The following is a 19581-nucleotide window of genomic DNA, read 5'->3' on the forward strand; positions in this document are numbered from 1 at the left end:
TGCCAGTAACAACAACAAAAGAAACGAAAAAAAGTGTCACTAAAAAGGAGGAAGTGTTGTCATTGGTGAAGTGGGCGGAGCAATGATGGTAAAAGGTGGAAGAAATGGTGTGATTGTGTGTCAGAAAGAGACGTGTGGAGGAAGGACATTATACTTCTGAAATGCATTTTTGGGAGGGGGGCTAGAGAGTGTTTTGTGACCACATTGTCTTTAATTCTGTATTAGAGTAATTCAGATTCATTAGTCTGCTTTTTAATTAGATCATTTATACATTTCATTTATATTTTGCGCTGCGTACGGCTTCACGGATTGAGATAATTGACCCAGTCCCTGCTATAGAAACACACACACACACACACACACACACAAACACAAACACACTGAGGGTTGATCCATTTCCCCTGGGGCCCTGTTTCACTCCATCATAATCAGCGTCTCTTCTCAGACACACTGTCACACACGCACGCACACACACACACACACACACACGCGCAGCACCGCTGCTGAGGCCTGGAACATTCCGCACATTCAGCTGTATGTGGGAACACTTAAAAATAAGCAGTACACACAAACACACACATGCAGTTTTTTACTAAACCATTTGGAAAGAGATGAAGCCCTCAAGTGCGTTGTGTAGAAGTGTCAAAGTCATCTCATTAATTGTTTGTAGAACACTTGTGGTGTTTTCCTATCATTTTGAGATCATAATATGCCTTTGGTTGTGTGTTTTCTGCCCCAAATCTAAACTTTGTATGTGTTTCTTAGGTGCTGATATGTTTTAAACATGAGTGGAGTGGGTGAGAACTCACTTGAGCCGTTGTGCTCGGACCGGAAGCGCAAACTCTCCACATGTGACACACCAGGACAAGGGTGAGACTTTTTGTTTTTGGTTTAAGGTGAACGGAAACATGCAACAAGTAATGTATTGCATGTTTTTCCTCACTAAAATGGCATACGTGTGTTTTTTATTACAGATGTGATAAGCGCAGGAGGGAACAGGAGAGCAAGTATATAGAGGAGCTGGCTGAACTGATTTCGGCCAACCTTAGTGACATCGACAGCTTCAATGTCAAACCCGATAAATGTGCCATCCTTAAAGAGACAGTGCGCCAGATACGACAGATTAAAGAGCAAGGTACACATCTGCTCAAACTGCTCTTTTACATATCAGTCTGTAACAATATTGACTAAACCCACAGTGTGCGGAACCGGATGAATTTGCTCGGTTTTATAAAACGCTGCCACCTGGTGGCAAGTGGAATCTTGTGTTACTGCAATCTGGTCTCAACATTGAGTGCATCTTTAACACGTTTTCTACTTTAAGCAAATATAAAATATCTATGTATATATATATTTTTTTTACATAAAAAAAAGCTTCTCTTTTAAATACATTGCAATCATGACTTTGCCTGTGGGTGTAAATGAATGTGAATGAGACTAGATTATCTAGCAGCCAAATTTAGCAAATCAATTTTTACTAAAATCTATAAATCATTGTACATGAAGAAAAACGTGGTGTAAAATAATGAACTTAATTACTATATTTGTAAGATTTGGAGTATATTTTCTACAATGACAGCCCTGTTTTCATCCCTCTCTTAATTATATATTGCATTCAAAACAGTATTCTCCACAAGTCTGTTGCACGAGACAGGCCTATACATGCCTTTTTGCATATAGACTATATAACCCGGTGTTCACACAGCAAAACTGTGAAAAGGCGTTGCTGTTCATTCTACCTTATTTGACATTCAGTCGGTTAATCTTGTCTTGCAGGTTTGAAACCTACAAATCTAAATATTAAAATAAACGGATCAAATGTCCTTTTTCAAACTGTTCTCTTGCTGTAATATTCTATGTTAATTTTTTGTGTGTGTGTTTTTGAAAGACGTCTCTTGCGCTCACCAAGTCTGCAGTTATTTGATTACAAATACAGTAAAAGTCATATTGTAAGAGATTATTACAGTGTAAAATAACAGTTTTAGTTTTAAATGCATTTTAAAGTGTAATTTATTGCTGGATGACGGTAAAGCTGAATTTTCAGCATGATTACTCCAGTCTTCAGTGTCACATGATCCTTCAGAAACATTTTAATATTTCTTTGATAAATAGAATTCTTTTGATTAAATATTTTGTAACATTGTTAATGTCTTTACTTGTCACTTTTGATCTATTTAATGCATCTTTGCTGAAAAAATGTATTAATATCTTTCGAAAACTACATTTATAAGCATATACACTGAATGAATGAAGTACATATACACTGCCATTTAAAAGTTTTTTACAACTTGGTGTATTTTTCTCAAATATTTATAATATGTGCACGTCACACAGGTAAAAGCTCATGTGGCGATGATGATGTCCAGAAGGCGGATGTCTCCTCTACCGGTCCAGGAGTCATCGACAAGGACCATCTGGGCCCTCTGTTGCTACAGGTTAGATTAGAGGCCTAAAGGTCAAGGGTCACCTATAGAACATTTGCTAATTTCTCATACTAGCATCCTTACCAATTATAATTTAGTGTCTCTTATGCAGTATCCAAAGGATTGGGATATTATTCAAACAATTTAAAAGTATTCAGGTTTATTTTTTAAATATATTTTAAAGTGTAACCCATATTTATTCATAATGAATTAATAATATTAATTCTGCATCTTTTTTCTCTCATTCAGGCTCTGGATGGGTTTTTGTTTGTGGTGAGTCGTGAAGGCAGCATTGTGTTTGTGTCAGATAATGTGACCCAGTACCTGCAGTATAAACAGGAGGAGCTGATCAACACCAGCATCTACAACATACTGCATGAGGAAGACAGAGAAGAATTGCATAAAAACTTGCCCAAAAGCAATGGTACGAATGCTACTGTATTAGGCCCATCTTGCACCCAAACGACTTTGTACACCGACGCATGTTTCATTCCTATTTTACACCCGACGCACAGCGGACACAGGCGTGTTCCGGCGCAAACGTTCCCTGGTGCTATTTTGCCGTTTCAGAAACCAATTCCGCCACAGACCAGGAAAAACCTAGTCTAAAGTCAGTGGCGCGTTATTCAGATGCTATTTTAAGGGCGCATGCTTGGCCATAATGTAGCGGGTGCACAACGCGCATACACTTTGCTTCTCTCATCTACACAGACGCAGCAGTTCCAATTTTTGCAAACCATACATAATTACAAGGAAAAATATTACCACACGAGGGAAATCATTGTAGTGTCCATGAAGATGTGAAAAAATAGGCATAAATCTAGCTTCCACAAATTATTCAGGCTAAATGACGGGTCAAACCTGTTTGATCAATAGTGGCAAGACTCCGAGGTATATAAGGACATCTGACAAAGTGGGTTGTCCTCAAATTCTGAAGACTGCAAAATCACCTTTACCATCATGTAAGTTGCGTGCGCCTGGAAAATCCGACGTTATAATAGCAATCCACCATGGAACAAGTTCTTAAAGGGAATGGGAGATGACGCTCTGATTGGTTTATTGCACATTACGCCCAAACCACACCTATGAGTAATGTAGCTACTTCAGACCAACCTATTTTAGATGTGCTTCAGGCGCAAGAGTCATTTATCCCGCTGGTATAATAGCAACAGCGCCTGAGATCCGCCCACAAAGTTACTTGCGTTTCGAGTTTGATACTTGCGTTTCATATAGTTAAAATAGGGCCCTTAATGCGTTAAGTGAATATTACTCTTTGACTGTTCATACAATCAAGATCATGAATTCATGAATTTAAGCAAAACTTTTCTGTATGTATGTTAAGGTCCCAACAGTGTGTCATGGGGTGGTGATGCTTCCCGTCAGAAGAGCCACACGTTTAACTGCCGCATGCTGGTGAAGTTCGGCCATGGTGGTCCTGGAGGTGAAGAAGGGTCCGGTGGGCCACGCTACGAGACTATGCAATGCTTCGCTCTCACGCAGCCTAAAGCAATGATGGAGGAAGGGGAAGGTCAGTAAATGTATACATTTCAATACTTTTATTCAGATTGAGGTCTGTTTTTTGGAGTGCAGTTTAAGTATAAAGAGTGTTTTCTTCTTTCTGTTTTTCAGACCTGCAGTCGTGTATGATTTGTGTTGCACGAAGAGTGACGGCAGTGGAGAGGACAGAAAGATTCAGCACTAGACACGAACTAACAGGTAAAATTGACTATGGTGCCATTGAGCTCAATGTAAATCTAGTCAGCAAAATGACTTGTGAAGTTTTTCTTTGATTTCGTCTACAATACATAGACAAGGTGAAAAGTCGTCATGACATTCATTTAATGATTTTAATTAAAATGACTTAAGCTCATTAAATACTGTTAATGAAAACATGATATAGCCCTGCAGGATATTAAAAAGGCGATAACAGTGTTTACAAAGTGACTTGGTTAAGACTTAATGTGAATCTTGCAATTATGAACTGAAATAGAGGAATAGCATTTAAACTGAACTAGCAGGTTAATAAGCTCTTTTAAAAACGCATATATTGGCGGTGTATTGCGCATAATTTGACTCATTTTGTGATCACACCCAAAGTGCATGCACATAAAGCCGCCTCTCAGTACTAAATGGAGTTCTTTTTCACAGCTTATTGCGCTTTTACAGTCAAATACACAATAATGTCAAATACAAAATAATGTCAAAATACCGGTCTTGGTGAGTATTCACGTAAACAGTCAGTTATGTTTTAAGTGAGCGTGATTGTTGAGTAAGAAAACGCATGTGTGACGGACGGTATGGATCTGTACGTCAGGTCTTAAAGTGACAGCAGTGACCAAATTATGAGATAATATTCAAATGCATTTGACTACAGGTAAACTGATCGAGATCGAGCAGCAGAGCCTGTTGCACACCACCATGCGTCCTGGTTGGGAGGATTTAGTGCGCAGGTGTATGCAGATGTTCCTGCATCGCAGCGAGGGACAGCCCTGGTCCTACAAGAGACACTATCATGAAGGTATGTGGTAGTACACCTGCATGGATCTTTTTCAAGTGCGATTTCTAGTGTGAACCCTTTTACATTTCTGGGGTTCTCTGAAGCGTCATAGCTGGTTAATATATTTTAATTAATTACTCACCCTGATGTCGTTCCAAACCCCTAAGACTTTCGTTCATCTGCGTCAAAAAGTTCATAAAGAGATCGTAAAACGAATCCATATGAATTGAGCAGTTTAGTCCAAGTTTTCTGAAGAGACTTGATCGCTTATATGATGAACAGATTTAATTTAGGCTTTTATTCATATATAAACATTCATCAATACATCAGTTGTGGTAAACGGAAGCTAAAGGACGTTCTCTTGACGTTTGAGAACCAATGAGGTTCATTCTCGTGTTATGCAGCACATTTGAGCTTCAGCAAGAACCAGTTAGGTTTGTTCTCGCGCGTCAAGCAGGTTCAGTTGAGCTTCGGTTTATGTTCACTGAGTCTAAATTCTAAATTCAATCTGTAACAAAGTACTTAATAAAATATAAAAAAGTATAGAAAAAACGTTGTTAATAATTGTGGAAACATGTCATCACAGTCCATTGCACAGTTTGGTGTTTAAATTAAGTAAATGACTCCTTGTTCTTTGAGAAAAGATGTTGAAAGACAAAATGGAAGTGTGAATTCTGTAACTTGCTAACATGCTGCTTTTGCATGAGGTGTGAAATTGACAGATTGAGTACTTTTGTTATAGTAATGATGTTTTTTTCTTCTTCTTCTTTTCAGCATATGGTCATGGCAGAGCAGAGACTCCACTATATCGGTTCTCTTTGTCAGATGGCACTCCAGTAACGGCACAAACGCGTAGCGAGCTATGCCGAAACCCCGTCACCAACGACCCGGTCACATTCCTCTCTACCCATCTTCTGCAGAGGTTTGTGCAGCTCTGCCCAAAGCCAACCGTTACACTACTCTGATTATACATGCAAATACCTCTGTGCTGTCCTCGCCCTCATCTCAATCTCTTTCACACAGGGAGCAGAATGGATACAGACCCAACCAGGGTGGTGTAATGCGATCAGTTATGGGCAATGCAAATCCGAACGCGCAGATGGCCATGGGCAATACCAGGGGCTACGGCATGAACGAGCAAGGTCACATGGGACCCAGAGGAGGACCTATGTACGGCCCAGTCAACAGGATGAATCAAATGAACCCGATGCATCAGATGAATCAAATGAACCAGATGAATTCAATGAATCAAATGAATATGAATCAGATGAACTCTATGAATCAGATGAACTCCATGAATCAGATGAACTCTATGAATCAGATGAACTCTATGAATCAGATGGGCCATCCTGGCATGAATCAGCACCAACAGGGTCAGTTTCACGGTGGTGGCTATGGAATGGGCATGACAAGTCCCTCACAAGGAAGCCCCGGTATGAATCCCACTCAACAGAACCTCATGGGGTCGCCACGGATTCGAGGGAGTCCTAAAATGGGTGCAAGTCCTTTCTCACCTGGAGGTATGTGTCCTGTTTTTGCAGTTTAGATTAAATGAATGGAATATTAGGCATGCAGAATCTAAATCTCTGCGCAGTTCCACAGCATTCAAACTAAAGTTCATTCCTAAAGTTCCACATATCTCAAGCACCTTGTGTATTTGTTAAATAAATATTTTTGCTAATTTGATCATGCTCTTACCTTACAATAAATAGGGATGATTGTCTATTTATTTTTTTATTGGTATTTTAACAAATTTAATTGTACTTAAAAAAAAATCTGACTGCTTTATACAGTACATGCATATTATAATGATGATGAAATTTGCATCATGTACACAGACCCTAGCATATGCATAAAACCTTAAGTATACTTTGGGCTTTAGTGCTCCATTAGAAAACTCAAGATTATCTATAATTTCTTTACTTTGTTGATGTTGCAGGCATGCACTCTCCCATGGGTCCTGTGGGTATGGGCGGCAGTGGTGGATCTTCTGGTCCATCAGTTGGGAACACCTTCTCTAGCAGCTCATTGAATGCCCTCCAGGCCATAAGTGAAGGTGTTGGCTCTTCTCTACCTTCAGCTCTCAACTCGCCTGCCCACAAATCCGACAGCTCTCCCAGCATCAACTCGACCCAGTCCAGTCAGCAAGGCCAGACCGGCAACAACAAACCCAGCGCTGGTGACTCCAAGAGCCCGTCAAGTGCTCACAGCACAGGGTTGGATCAACAACAGGCCTCTTCATCAGAGACCACGGATAAGCCGGACAGTCAGTCCAACAAGGACGGTTCCACTGGGGCGGAAGTCAACCGGAGAGTCCCTGACGGAAAGGGCCACAAGAAATTACTTCAGTTGCTCACATCCCCAACTGAAGAGATTGGGATTGGGACTGCGACTGGTGGACCCGTCCCAGGCCGCGCCTCCACCCCAATGGGTTCCGACTCAAAGGAGACAGGAAGTGGCATGATGAGTCCTTCATCGACGGGGGTGTCCTCCTCCTCCGGTTCATCATCAGGGAATAACCTAAATCAGCAAGGCTCGGGAGGAGTGTCGTCCACGGCTTGTCCCAGTGGACATCACAGTACTCACACCTTACAGGAAAAACACAAGATACTCCACAAGCTTCTTCAAAATGGAAACACACCCGATGAGGTGGCTCGCATCACAGCAGAGGCCACTGGTAAAGCCTCTCTTGGTTCGGAGCACCCAGGCGCTGAAGGGAGGAATCTGGATCTCAAACAGGAGCAGCACAGTCCGAAAGAAGGAAAAAAGCCCCAAGCCCTTCTTCACTACCTCCTTAATAAGGATGACTCCAAAGAGCCCAATGCCACAGAGCTCAAGCCAAAGCTGGAGGAGCTGGAAGGGAGAGGGGCCACTGGAGGGCATGGGTCAGGGGTCACAACCTCCAACTCTAACAACCAGGAGGGCAAAGTCAAGATCGAACCACCCGATGAGGTATTCATGGTTGATTTTATTTTTATTTCTCAAGATCGTCATCAATCTTATATTTTGGAATTTATTTCTATATTTTGGAATTTATTAAATTAAAAATATTAAAATTATATTTATTACATTTTAGTTTTCTATTTAACAAAGGATCCTAAAAAAACAATGTATTGCGGTTTCCATAAAAATATTTAGCATAAGCTGAAAATTCAGCTTTGCCATAACAGGAATAAATTGCATTAGAAAACAGATAATTTAATTTGTATATATGTATAACTGCATAACTGTATAACTGTATATATGTATATATATATGTATAACTGCATTTTTGATGAGCATAAGAGACACTTTAAATATATTATATTGTAATAATATTTAAAAACCCTTCTAAGTCATTGCTTGCATATTAGGGTTTTTGTAATCTCTTTCCACATTATGAGAAGTAATGACAGTTACTAAATGTTGTACAGTTTTGTTGATATGCAAAACTCAGATCCAATTCAGATTTATTTGTTTATTATTTTAAAATCAATAATTTTGTTTTGTTTTTCCAGCTGGATAACTTGGAGAGTATTCTTGGAGGGCTGAGGAATTCTGGTTCTGGAATGTTTGCTGATTCTGGAACCGGAGGGATGGAAGGGGGCAATAAGCAAGGCAATGGACCTAACAGCACCGCACATGGTGAGTCACAAAACCTCGAGGGCCTCAAAGCCAGGAGGGGATGTTGAAAATTTAATCTGACTAGATGACAACATGTAAACTTCAACAGAAAATGAACTGGACAAATGTTTTAAAGGTAACTGCAGATGACCATGTAGATTACCAAAACTGCTGCCCATTGTGTTTATTTTTAGTGGAATTGTATGCAATATTGTGTGTTCCAGACCGGGAAGTTGTTGGTATGGGCTCTGGTCAACGTGTGCCCTTCCAGAGGGCAGTGTCTGTCGATGGTAAACCCTTGAGCGGTCCGGGCATGACGGGTAGGAGGAGCGCCCCTTCCTCCCTTGTCAAACAGGAGCACACTGAGAACCACATGGGCATGGGTGAGTCTCATATTTTCAACGTTTAAACATAAATGTAACTGTAAAACCGTGCATACATCCATTCTATAGCTGGATTTTTAACATTTCCACCATTTTGTTCCCAGGAGGTCCAAACAGGCCAATGGGAATGCCCAATCGGCCCCCTATGCCAGGTGCAGGAGATTGGGGAATGTCTGGTTCCACCGGCAGCCCTGTCGGACACCCTGGCATGGGTCGTGCAGGCATGGACCACAATCCTAAGAGCATGATGGGAGGACCCATGGTTAACCGATCTAACAGCGTTCCTGCAACCAGATCCATGTTGCAGCAGCAGTTGATGGATATGGGTAAGTGCTGTTAATTCAGAATAACTAAAAACCAGCAGTGTGTGCCTATTAAAACAGGTAATATATCACATTAAATCTTTCAAACTGCATGATGTTGTTTTTGCAGGGCCTTATGATGTAGGAATGGGTATAAATTCGTTCAGAGGGCAGGCACCCCCACCACAGTCCCCTTCATGGCCGGACAGTGGGATGGGTATGGAGGGACCACAGAATGCAAACAGGTCAATTAAATTATGCTACACTAGATCTACAGTTTTAGAACATTCGCCTGCTTTCATTGATGCCAAATGCTTAAAATTAGTGTAGACTTATTCACTAAAATTGACCATATACTCGCATCCAATCACACATCTTCTCACCAAAGCCCTTTCAATTTGACAGGTTTCATGTTAGCAAACCCAAACATTATAAATGAGATGGCAGCACTGACTTTTTTTTTCTTTTTCTTAATAAATGTTTTCTTAATAAAAGTCCATAAAATAATATACATTTATAAAAAAAAAAAATATATATATATACTACTTTTTATATATTATATTTATTTGGTATAAATGTATTTTATATACTGTATATTAAATGTTTATATAATAATAATTATATATATATAAAATTTATATCAAATGTCCCCCCTTTTTTTAAGCAATAATTTTTGTTCGATTTATTCTTAAAACCAAAAAGTACTTAATTCAAGATATATTCTGTGAAAGCAAATGTGTGCATCTCATTGCTTCTCTCAAGTAAATTTATTTTGTTTCAGTGATGTTTAGATGTTTTTTACTCAAAAGTCAATAGCGTCATCTTTGCTCTCTGCTTTATATGTATCAGGCTGCCATTTAATAACTCTCTGGATGATCTTCTGGTCCCTCCATCCACCACTGAGGGTCAGAGTGATGAGCGAGCTCTGTTGGACCAGCTGGACTCTCTACTCAACAACACTGACGTCATTGCTCTGGAGGAGATCGACCGTGCCCTTGGCATACCGGATCTCATCAACCAGGTACACAGCCAAGCTGCTTCATGGAACAGATGTGCTCACTTTCTGTAACGCTGTTGTTAGAAATGTTAGAACAACCGTCCAGTCACATTCCCTGAAAAACAATGTCTTTCTCTTTTCTCCCTTTAGGGTCATAGTTCAGACCAGCCCCCTCCGACAGACCCCTTCTCTGGTCCTTGTCCAGGGCCTGACTCGTCTATGGGTATGGAGCCCAAGGGCATGTATGGGCAGGGCTACCCAGGCCCCCCATCCATGGGGATGCAGGGCGGATATGGCCCTGGTCCCAACCCTGGTCCCGGCCCTGGACCTGGTCCCCAGTCTGGACCAGGGTTTAACCCCATGATGAGTCAGATGAGCCAGCAGGGTGGTTTTCCCGGAATGGGTGGAATGGGCGCTATGCATCCTCGTGCGAACATGATGAGACCTCGGATGGTGAACACGACCAAGCCGCTCAGACTGCAGCTCCAGCAGAGACTGCAGGGACAGCAGGTGAGCAGCACTCAACGGACAAAACTGAGGAAGTGTAATCCATTAACATGCTTTTACAGCTGATCCACGTTTTAGAAATTCTAGTTTCCCAGAATATATTTGCCTATAATTTGTGTAATGTAGGGCTGAGACTACTAATTAATAATGATTAATGGTGGAAAATTATTATAATTTAGTCATATATTTTTGCTATTACACAAAAAACTGGGACACAATTTTATATAAAACATTTACTATGTTTGTATATTTCTTTGTACAAATGTTTGTATATTTTACGTATACAAACATTATGAAATTTATGAAGCTTAACCACATATGGAAGAATATTAATGACAAAAATTAAATAACTTATTGGATTAAGCATATTAAAAGGCTTTCATTTTGCATGAGGACTACAGTTGAACATTTTTGTATAATTAAAAACATTGTAGACACAATAATATCATTTCAAAAATTCAGTAATAAATATTTGCAATATTGCATTATAAAATATTAGCATTTTAAAATATTTTTAATTTTTAAAATAGGATTTAAAAAGATTACGGTATATAGAAATATATATTAAATAATTTTTGTTCTGTAAAATTTTAACTTTACAAATTTGGCTTCACAATTTCACATCTGAGAATTGCAGAAAAAGCATTGCTTTTGACATTAATATACTTCCAGAACTGAACATCCAAAACAGTAAGAGAGTGATTAAATGTTGCTGTTGTCGATAAACTTAAAATACTTGGAGTGTAGAAAATGTGTCATTATTTGTTGTAAAATCGAACATATATTTTAGATTGTAAATGAACCATAATGGAAACTTGAAATCCTATATTCAACACAAGTAATGATATTTACGTGATGATTTTATTATTTTATCCTTCCAGCAGATTTACTAATCAGAATAGTTGCAAGTTGCAGCCCTAGTGTAATGAATGATGTTACTTGATGAATAACATCTGGATGTGTCTTTGCAGTTTTTGAACCAGAGCAGGCAGGGCATGGTGATGAGGCCAGATAACACCCCGCCCGGAAACCCTGGCATGAGACCCAGCATGCAGCCAGGCATGGGTGGACAGGTACTTTTTTTTTTTTTCTTTCCCTGATGAAATCTGAAACCTCATATATGTTAATTTTCTCTCTCTAATATCACCCTTCCTCATCTTTCAGCCTGGTTTTCTGAATGCTCAGATGATGGCCCAGCGTAGCAGAGAAATGATGAATCTTCAAACAGAGGTATAAACAGATGTGTTTGTCACGTGGAGTTGCATATATCATACTCGACCCCCAATGACAATGTATGTAGTGTAACTGAAGTTATACGATTTGATGTAAGAATTTACGACTGTTTTCTTCTTTTCCGCAGATGAGAAGACAAAGGATGATGATGATGATGCAGCAACAACAGCAGCATCAACAGCAACAGGTTGCAGCCGGAGGCTTCAGTCCCCCTCCTAATGTCACAGCTCCCACAGGAATGGACAGTCCAATGGGAGGACCCCCAATGAACCAGCCCGGCCAGCAGGCCTTTAACTATGGAGGCAACTATGGTAGGATAGTTATCATATTGGGATCTCATTGCTTAAAGTCATCATGAAATAATGGGGACAATGCCCTATTGTGACACGTATCTGAGTGAAACGGCTTCTCGAATAAGAGAAAAAGTGGGACGGGGCTTGATTTTGTCCAATGGGATTTGATTGGACGGTTGTAGTTTGCTATAGCTGTGATCTCATGTGAGTGATGGGTTGCCCCGCTCTCGTGAGCAGATTTCCTGCACATTGTGAACGACTCTCTACTGCAGGGAAAGACAATTTCTGTCCATATATTTATCATTTTAATTTTTATGTGGGGCCTGTGTCAGAGTACTAATTAAAAAAACTAGAAACACTCCTGAAATGCGCTATAAAATAACATAGTGCATTATTTGCAATTGATATACCCAAGCTAATCGATATTCTATTCCAATGCTGTTAACCACTATGCACTTTCTTCTTGCTTTCTTGTAAATATTTCTGTGTTGTGATTGCAGGTATGGGCCAGCAGGGGGACCCTTCATTTGTGGCAACGGGCAGCAGCCCCACTAACAATATGATGCCTGGTCGTATGGGTGGCCCTCAGAATCCCATGATGCAACAGCACCCACAGAGCAATCCCATGTACCAGTCAGCAGAGATGAAAGGCTGGGGACAGGGGCCCATGCCCATGAATAAGTAAGTTCTAACATGGAAACTGTGGAAATGTCAGAGAATTTTTGCTTTCAAATTATTTAATAAAATGACACTTAACGGCCCGTTCACACCAAGGACGACAAAGAGATAGTTAAAAAAATCGTAAAAGAATAGCAGAAACAATATATCACTTTCATATTTTTTTTTTCCAGCTGATGAACATACATAATTGTGTTTATAATAAACAGAACAATATAATATGAACGTTAACAAAGATGAACTAACCACGAGCAATCCATTGTTACTGTTTTTGTTAATGTTAATGTTTTGTTAAACTTATTGTAAAGTGTTGCCGAAAAACTTTTCAGACAATGAATTGAACCTGTCAGTCACAACAATCAAACATGAATGCATGGTCTTTAATAGAGTTAAGTGGTTGCACTTGATTTGACAGTATGTGTACTTACACACTGGGTAATATAATGTAACTACATGGGTTAGGTTTAGGAGTAGGGTCAGGGTTAGTACCTAGTTATTACCCAGTTAATTACTGTAATAAGTTCATTGTATGTACATGGGGAACAGGACTGTAAAATAAAGTGCTACCAGTTAAGCCTTAAGGGCGTATTTAAATCGTTTTCCTGTTTTATCTGTTTCCTAGTTCATACTCCCAGCAGCAGCAATATCCCCAGCAGGGGGCGCCGGGACAGTACGGGGGAATGATGATGAACGGTTCCATGCAGGGGGGTGTAAATGGCAGCGGTGCAGGGCAGATGCCCCCGATGCAGGGCCAGATGGGCATGAGTGCCATGGGCATGGGACGCATGCCGATGGGACCCGATCAGGTACAGACCGCGTTGATTCAGTTACATACGCATAACTGCGTTACACATGTTACCTTTACTTATCTGTGCATGTGTAATGTGTTTTACAGAAGTACTGCTGAGGCGACGGGCCATCTCTGTCGAAGCTGGAGTCTAACTCGGACTCGCACATCAGTCCACTGAGGAAATGTCAACATGAAGCTATAATATCCGCCTCGTAGAGGAGAACTCTTCAGTGAAAACTTGACTGAGGGAGAGAGAAAGACATGGAAAGGGGATGGAGAGAGAAAGAGAGAGACTCAAGCCTTCTCTGTGGGGTTTTTGGGGAATATGCCCAGTAGCGAGTGCAGCAGGCTCTCTCTCTCCTGTCCCACGTGGCCGTACTGCAGTACACAACATAACCACCAGGGGGAACAGAGTAGGGACGGTTGTGGTACAACTTGACAGTGTGGGGAGCACTTTATTTTTAAGGCTAGTACGGAAAAGGATAGTTGCAATATATTTCTTGCTTTTCTAGCCTTATAGAACGATTATGTGCATATTGTCTATTTTGAATTTGTTTCGGACAAGCCTCTTTTGAATGAAAACCGTGGGAATTGTAAGCACCAGAACTTCATCACTTACGCATATCAAAGCAATAATCCTCCTCTCAATCCACCGAAGTGGTGTGTCAACAAAAAGCAAAAGGTACTGCAGTATTAGACAGGATTTTTTTTTGTGTGTGTGTGTGTGAATAAGATTGGAATTGTAAATACTGTATGCTACATATGTATCATACATGCTTTTACTACATACTTTTTTTTGCACAGAGTTTGGACCCGGTTAGGTCCATCTTATCTATATTTTAGGTCAATACTGCTCTGGGTTTTACATCTATTCTAACTTTTATCAAAGGGAGAAAATATTTTATTTTTATCTTTTCCAGCACAGACTATTTTTCTTTTCCTTTTTTTTCAACAATGACCACCATTATGTTTGGATGGCACTTTTTTTTTTTATCGCAGAAATTTTGTGCAGTGATGGTTACATCAATTTTCTTCTGACCGAAAAAAAACAAAAAAAACAACGGTGCAAGTTTTCAGATGATGCGCAAAGATTATGCTTGATGTTGCTCTTTAAGCTAGCTCTTACTAATGAAAATAACTTTCTTTCTCACTGCATCGTACTGTCGGTTCTTCAGAAATCTACCTTTAAGAAACATGCACAATCCAAAGATATTTTCTTTCAGTCTTTTCTTTTTCTGTTTCCTCAAGTTTGATTACAGAAGTGTATCCATTTATATGTTTTTGCGCAAACGCGCAGAGTAAAAGGTACATATCATATGAACATATTACTACATATTATGATTTTGTACTATATACTGTATACATACAAAACCAAGTATACCTGTTTATTTTTGAGGCCAGTTAATATTTTAGCAGTATTGTCTGTGCTTTTGGAGGGTTTCTCTATCATGCGGCTTATTCCCTCTTCAGTTTAAGTTTTGTACGATTTGAATGATTTTGAATTATCTACAGAACTGCCAAGACAAATTGTAACTACACACCTCGTTTTAAAACGTTTCTTAAACCACTTTTAAGAGCCTCTCGGTGTGCTTTTTAAAAGTATGAGTAATAAGGAATCCATTCTGTCAAAGACGCTCATCCGTGCATCTCTGTGTCGCAGTGATCCTCGGCCGCTTCATTAGTCAAATCTTTACCTTCAGTGACTTCAAATAATGCTGATTCCCAGATGCGGGAATGAAATTCAATGGGGAAACTAATAATAAGTCAGTCTCTTCAGTCTTTTCAGGAAAGCAACGCTGTCATTTGTGTTCATTTCGCTAGATTACTGTTGATTGTGACAAAGTATATTTTGAAATGATAATTCCGGGAAATCGAGGTTATTCTGGTGTGTTTTCAGAACTGGTTGACGGAGGGGTGTGAAGATGGAAGATAAGCTCACATTTTACAGGATGTAAATTACATTACACTTAATTATTTTGCTTGATGTTGATATTGTTGTAAATAAAAGTTCTATTTAAACGTGACACGTATGTTCTGCAGTTTGTGCTTACCTGCTTTTTTTATTTTGATGACAAATTTGTACCAAGAAGTGAGATAAATCTGACAAAAGCTCCTTTTGAGGACACCATCATTTGTAAATAAAGTTGTTGGGGGTTATTTTAATTGTAAAAATGGAGTAAGTTTTTGGTTAGGTTTTGCATATTGTTTTTATAATATATAACAAGCTTTATAGAAAAACAATACAAGTGTATGGAATATATCCGTGTATGTGCGCGCTATATTGTGGGGACCACAAACAGAGTAATACCAGTCATTTTGACTTTTTTTGGTCCCTATGAGGGAAACTGCTATAAATCATACTAAATTATTTTGAAAATGTAAAAATGCAGAATTTTTCCTGTAATTGGGTAGGTTTAGGCTTATGGGATAGAATATAAAGTTTGTACAGTATAAAAACATTGTCTATAGAAAGTCCCAGAGCGAAAACCAACGTGTGTGTATTTGTGGTCCTAGTAAACCCTACATTATGGGGACAAAATGCCCCCACAAAGATGGCAATTTTCTAAATAATTGTCCTCGGGGGATAGAATATACAGTACTAAAACCATTATGTCCCCATAAAACATGAAAACGTGTGTATGTGTGATGTATCCCCTATATGTTGTGAGGAAAAAAATTACCCATAACATAAGGAAAGTAATACCAGAAATTTCATAAATAATATCATACCAAATTATGTTTTTATATATTTACAAATGCAGAAAGTTTTCTGTGAGGGTGGTGTTATGGAAAGTGTTAGGGTACTGAATACACAGTTTGTCCAGTATCAAATCCATTTATATGGAAAGGCACCATAAAAGATGGAAACCCAAAGTGTGTGTGTGTGTGTGTGTGTGTGTGTCTTTAGGTAAAATAAAGTTCACCATGTTACCACTGAGGGGCGCTAGAAGCTCAAATGTCCAGCCTCAACCACAAAACGAACTTAATTCTTGAAAAGGGATTGTCTTATTAAAAGGTTGTAAGTGGTAAGTAGCCTATCATTCAATGAAAACAATTAGCATAAGGATTTACTAAAAATGTATCTGGCCTTATCACTTTTAGGCTACTTCTGTCAGAGAAGATTCAATAGGCTACTTGCATGCATAGGCTAAATGCCCCTTAATTAACATTAAATTGTTTTAATTGTGGGGGGGGGACTTTTTAGCTGTAATTAATTTAAATATCTCGCTCTGGCCTGAAAACAACGTGTTCTTAAGTCAAAGCGCGTGCTGTTAAGTTGATGTTCCAGTGGAAAAGTTGGCTGTATAATGTGTGGCGCTATGTTTAAATGCGCTAAGTTCTTATTAAAAGAAGCTTTCGTTGTAGTATGTGGGAAACTATACAGAGGGAGTGAGAGTTCCTTGGCCGTGTTCCCGGCCCATCTGCAGCCCGGGCTTGCGGATTACTGTTTGTTAATGTTTCAATCAGCTGTGTGCCGAGGAATGTGGAGCGATTTAACCTGAACTTCCCCAGGTGTGCGGCGGCGCCGCTCAGTCTGCGCCCTCCCCTGCCCTTGGCACAAAGCGATCACACAAACACAATCACACACACCGGCCGATCCGAGCAGAGGCCTGCAGCTGCGCGCATCACACCGCAGGGAAATGAGAAAAACATTGCACCAGGGAGACGGAATAAATCTTATAACGAACTGCCTTCTTCTCGGAAAACACTTAACCCTTCCGCTACCCGTGCTTAAATACTGGGATGCGTAAAAAGAAGCGGAATTACTCACTTTAGTGTGTAAAAAACTTTGACAATATCACTAGCCTATAGCTAAAAAATAACTTGAATAAAGTAAACCTTAACCAATTAAAATGCTTTATTATACATTTAGGCTAAATCATTTCATTTCACTTTTTTAAAGGAAAGATTAGTTCCCTCTCTTGTAAACTTTTGGCCTACTTTTCCATTTTGTTGTTGTTACGTCAGATTTGATAGGGCCTTTATCTTATAGGTAGGGTATAGCTGTATTTGAAAACTGATTTTCTTTATTTAAATTTTCAAACAGATGAACCCACTAAAATTGAGTTTAATGGCTGTTTTTGTGTTTCATTTAGCCTACTCACTAAATCAAAGTTACCCTTCAATCTACAGTGATAAGTTCACTTTCAGTTTAACAACTGACAAAGTTGAAATTGAGAACTCAATGTAATTGTAATGATATAAATTGAGTAACAATGATGTCGTAACATGAGGAAAACATGTTACAGCAAAATGTTTAATGTGTTAACAGGCTAAATGACCTTTAACCTTGTGAAACAAACTCTTTTTAATGGCAGTAGGCCTACAACTAAACTATGTATTAAAAGGGTACTCTAAATTCAGTCCAACATTCATTCCCACATACAAAACAGACCAAACAAGTCCAAAATATATCTCATTTTCTTGTTTTAATAATAAAAAAACAATATACATTGTAAAAAACACAATAAAGCATTCACATCATATGTCATTGTAATATACAATACATTCTTTCGCTCAGTAATCTGAGAAAACATTTACAGCAAAATAGAAGATTTTCTAAAGACTTAAGAAAACATTGGAGAAACTTTGACCGAGAGGGAAAAGCATGAACTATAAGGGAATAATCGCCATGGATTCCACAGCTTTAACACACACAATCGGTGTGTTTGGGGAGATCTCAGAGAGCACGTCACACTTCTCATGTCCACGGGGTTTTGTGACTCTCTACTGAAAGTTGTTTTCCTCTACAACAGGAGAATGAGAGTCTCTCCCAACACAGTTCAAGGCGTCACGGCGGTTCTGGTCCATCATCATCATCATCATCATCACCTCAGCGCACCTTGTTCGTTATTCGCGATGCTTCGATCAGTTGATGTGAAACCGAGAGCATTAGCTTTAACGGCACATGATTCGGTCGTCTGAACAGCCGTTCTGCAAAACAAGAGATAAACATCATGAGTCGAGTCATTCACACAGACATTCTTGTTATGAATGGATCATTTAGTTGAGCAGAAAGTATCATATATAGCCTGTTTACCTCGACGGAGATGCTGGCCAGTTCCGCGTTGAGCGTCGTGAGGGGAGTGCGGGGAGAGGAGCTCTGGTTCTTCTTGCTGTCCAGCTCGACCTGCAAGTCCCAGATGTAATCAATAACGTGCTGCAGGATCTCCACCTTGCTGGCTTTCTTGTTGGTCGGCAGCGTGGGCACCAGCTCTTTCAGTTTGCTGTAGCAGCTGTTCATGTCCTGCAGAAACATGGTCATTTGCTCGTCCAGCAGCGGGATCTTGCATTTGGTGATAGCCATGCTCTGGTCGGAGAGGCAACGGACAACATCTTCGCCGCTCTTCAGCGCGCAGGTAGGTCCCACAACTTTCATTTTGGCTGTAAAAGTTGACGATTAAGTCAAAGAGATTGAGTTGAAGCGATGCGCTAGTACTCCTTTAGGGTCTTGAGTCGTAGAGAGTGCGATGACAGTTCACCACATGCTAACAGTGTCGAGCTGTTCGGTATTTAAAGGATTGTGGGCGTCACCAAACACTCGTGTTTTCAGGACTGGGCCAATAGGATTTCAACAGAGTCGCGAGCGGAGCCAATCACGGCGCGGCTCTGTTATCGCAGATACAATACTTGGGGGATGGTGTTAAAAATGGAAACAAATGTGTGTCTTCTGCGGATGATCTGTGGATATCCAGCTGTCCGTACTCTCCACAGGTGAAGCAGACACAGATCAAGCGGAGGGTGGGGGTGCTCGAGGATCAACTGGCAACAGTTATTACTTTCCAATGAAACAAGCTTTCTTCGTATGTGGGCTGCAAGAAACAAAGCACACTGTAAAATGTTTCATCAGCATCTTTCCATCCATTTAACTTGT

The 19581-nt window shown here is 39.8% G+C and overlaps 2 protein-coding genes across 3 annotated transcripts in view; one reads left to right on the plus strand and one right to left on the minus strand.

Annotated features, from left to right (window-relative positions):
* The window catches only part of ncoa3 (nuclear receptor coactivator 3), a 40506-nt gene extending 24776 nt beyond the window's left edge, over nt 1-15730 (plus strand). For both annotated transcript variants that reach the window (XM_079596598.1, XM_079596599.1), the window contains exons 2-23: nt 766-870; nt 975-1135; nt 2335-2435; nt 2673-2847; nt 3766-3951; nt 4053-4139; nt 4798-4941; nt 5695-5842; nt 5944-6440; nt 6860-7872; nt 8418-8544; nt 8748-8906; nt 9011-9232; nt 9339-9453; nt 10058-10229; nt 10356-10715; nt 11684-11785; nt 11877-11942; nt 12073-12256; nt 12739-12919; nt 13539-13722; nt 13812-15730. In XM_079596598.1, the coding sequence (XP_079452724.1) occupies nt 785-870; nt 975-1135; nt 2335-2435; nt 2673-2847; nt 3766-3951; nt 4053-4139; nt 4798-4941; nt 5695-5842; nt 5944-6440; nt 6860-7872; nt 8418-8544; nt 8748-8906; nt 9011-9232; nt 9339-9453; nt 10058-10229; nt 10356-10715; nt 11684-11785; nt 11877-11942; nt 12073-12256; nt 12739-12919; nt 13539-13722; nt 13812-13823 (4482 nt within the window). In that variant the 5' untranslated portion in view covers nt 766-784 and the 3' untranslated portion in view covers nt 13824-15730. The remainder of the gene's footprint in view (nt 1-765; nt 871-974; nt 1136-2334; nt 2436-2672; nt 2848-3765; nt 3952-4052; nt 4140-4797; nt 4942-5694; nt 5843-5943; nt 6441-6859; nt 7873-8417; nt 8545-8747; nt 8907-9010; nt 9233-9338; nt 9454-10057; nt 10230-10355; nt 10716-11683; nt 11786-11876; nt 11943-12072; nt 12257-12738; nt 12920-13538; nt 13723-13811) is intronic.
* A 2387-nt stretch (nt 15731-18117) lies between these two features.
* On the minus strand, nt 18118-19229 carry id1 (inhibitor of DNA binding 1, HLH protein). The gene is made up of 2 exons (XM_079596657.1): nt 18748-19229; nt 18118-18641 (listed from the first exon to the last, which is right to left on the minus strand). Exons 1-2 carry the CDS (start codon nt 19084-19086, stop codon nt 18606-18608), a joined length of 375 nt encoding a protein of 124 aa, XP_079452783.1. The 5' UTR covers nt 19087-19229; the 3' UTR covers nt 18118-18605.
* Nucleotides 19230-19581: the final 352 nt, after the last annotated feature.

The sequence above is a fragment of the Phoxinus phoxinus genome, assembly GCF_949152265.1.
Source record: "Phoxinus phoxinus genome assembly, chromosome: 22".
Taxonomy (NCBI): Eukaryota; Metazoa; Chordata; class Actinopteri; order Cypriniformes; family Leuciscidae; genus Phoxinus; species Phoxinus phoxinus.

Bases quoted from the DNA above. Each gene is read 5' to 3' on its own strand.
- id1 (XM_079596657.1), bottom strand. From the start codon at position 19,086: ATGAAAGTTGTGGGACCTACCTGCGCGCTGAAGAGCGGCGAAGATGTT. The intron at 18,642-18,747 runs GTAAACAGGCTA...CTTGTTTTGCAG, and splicing joins TGGCCAGCATCTCCGTCGAG to AACGGCTGTTCAGACGACCG.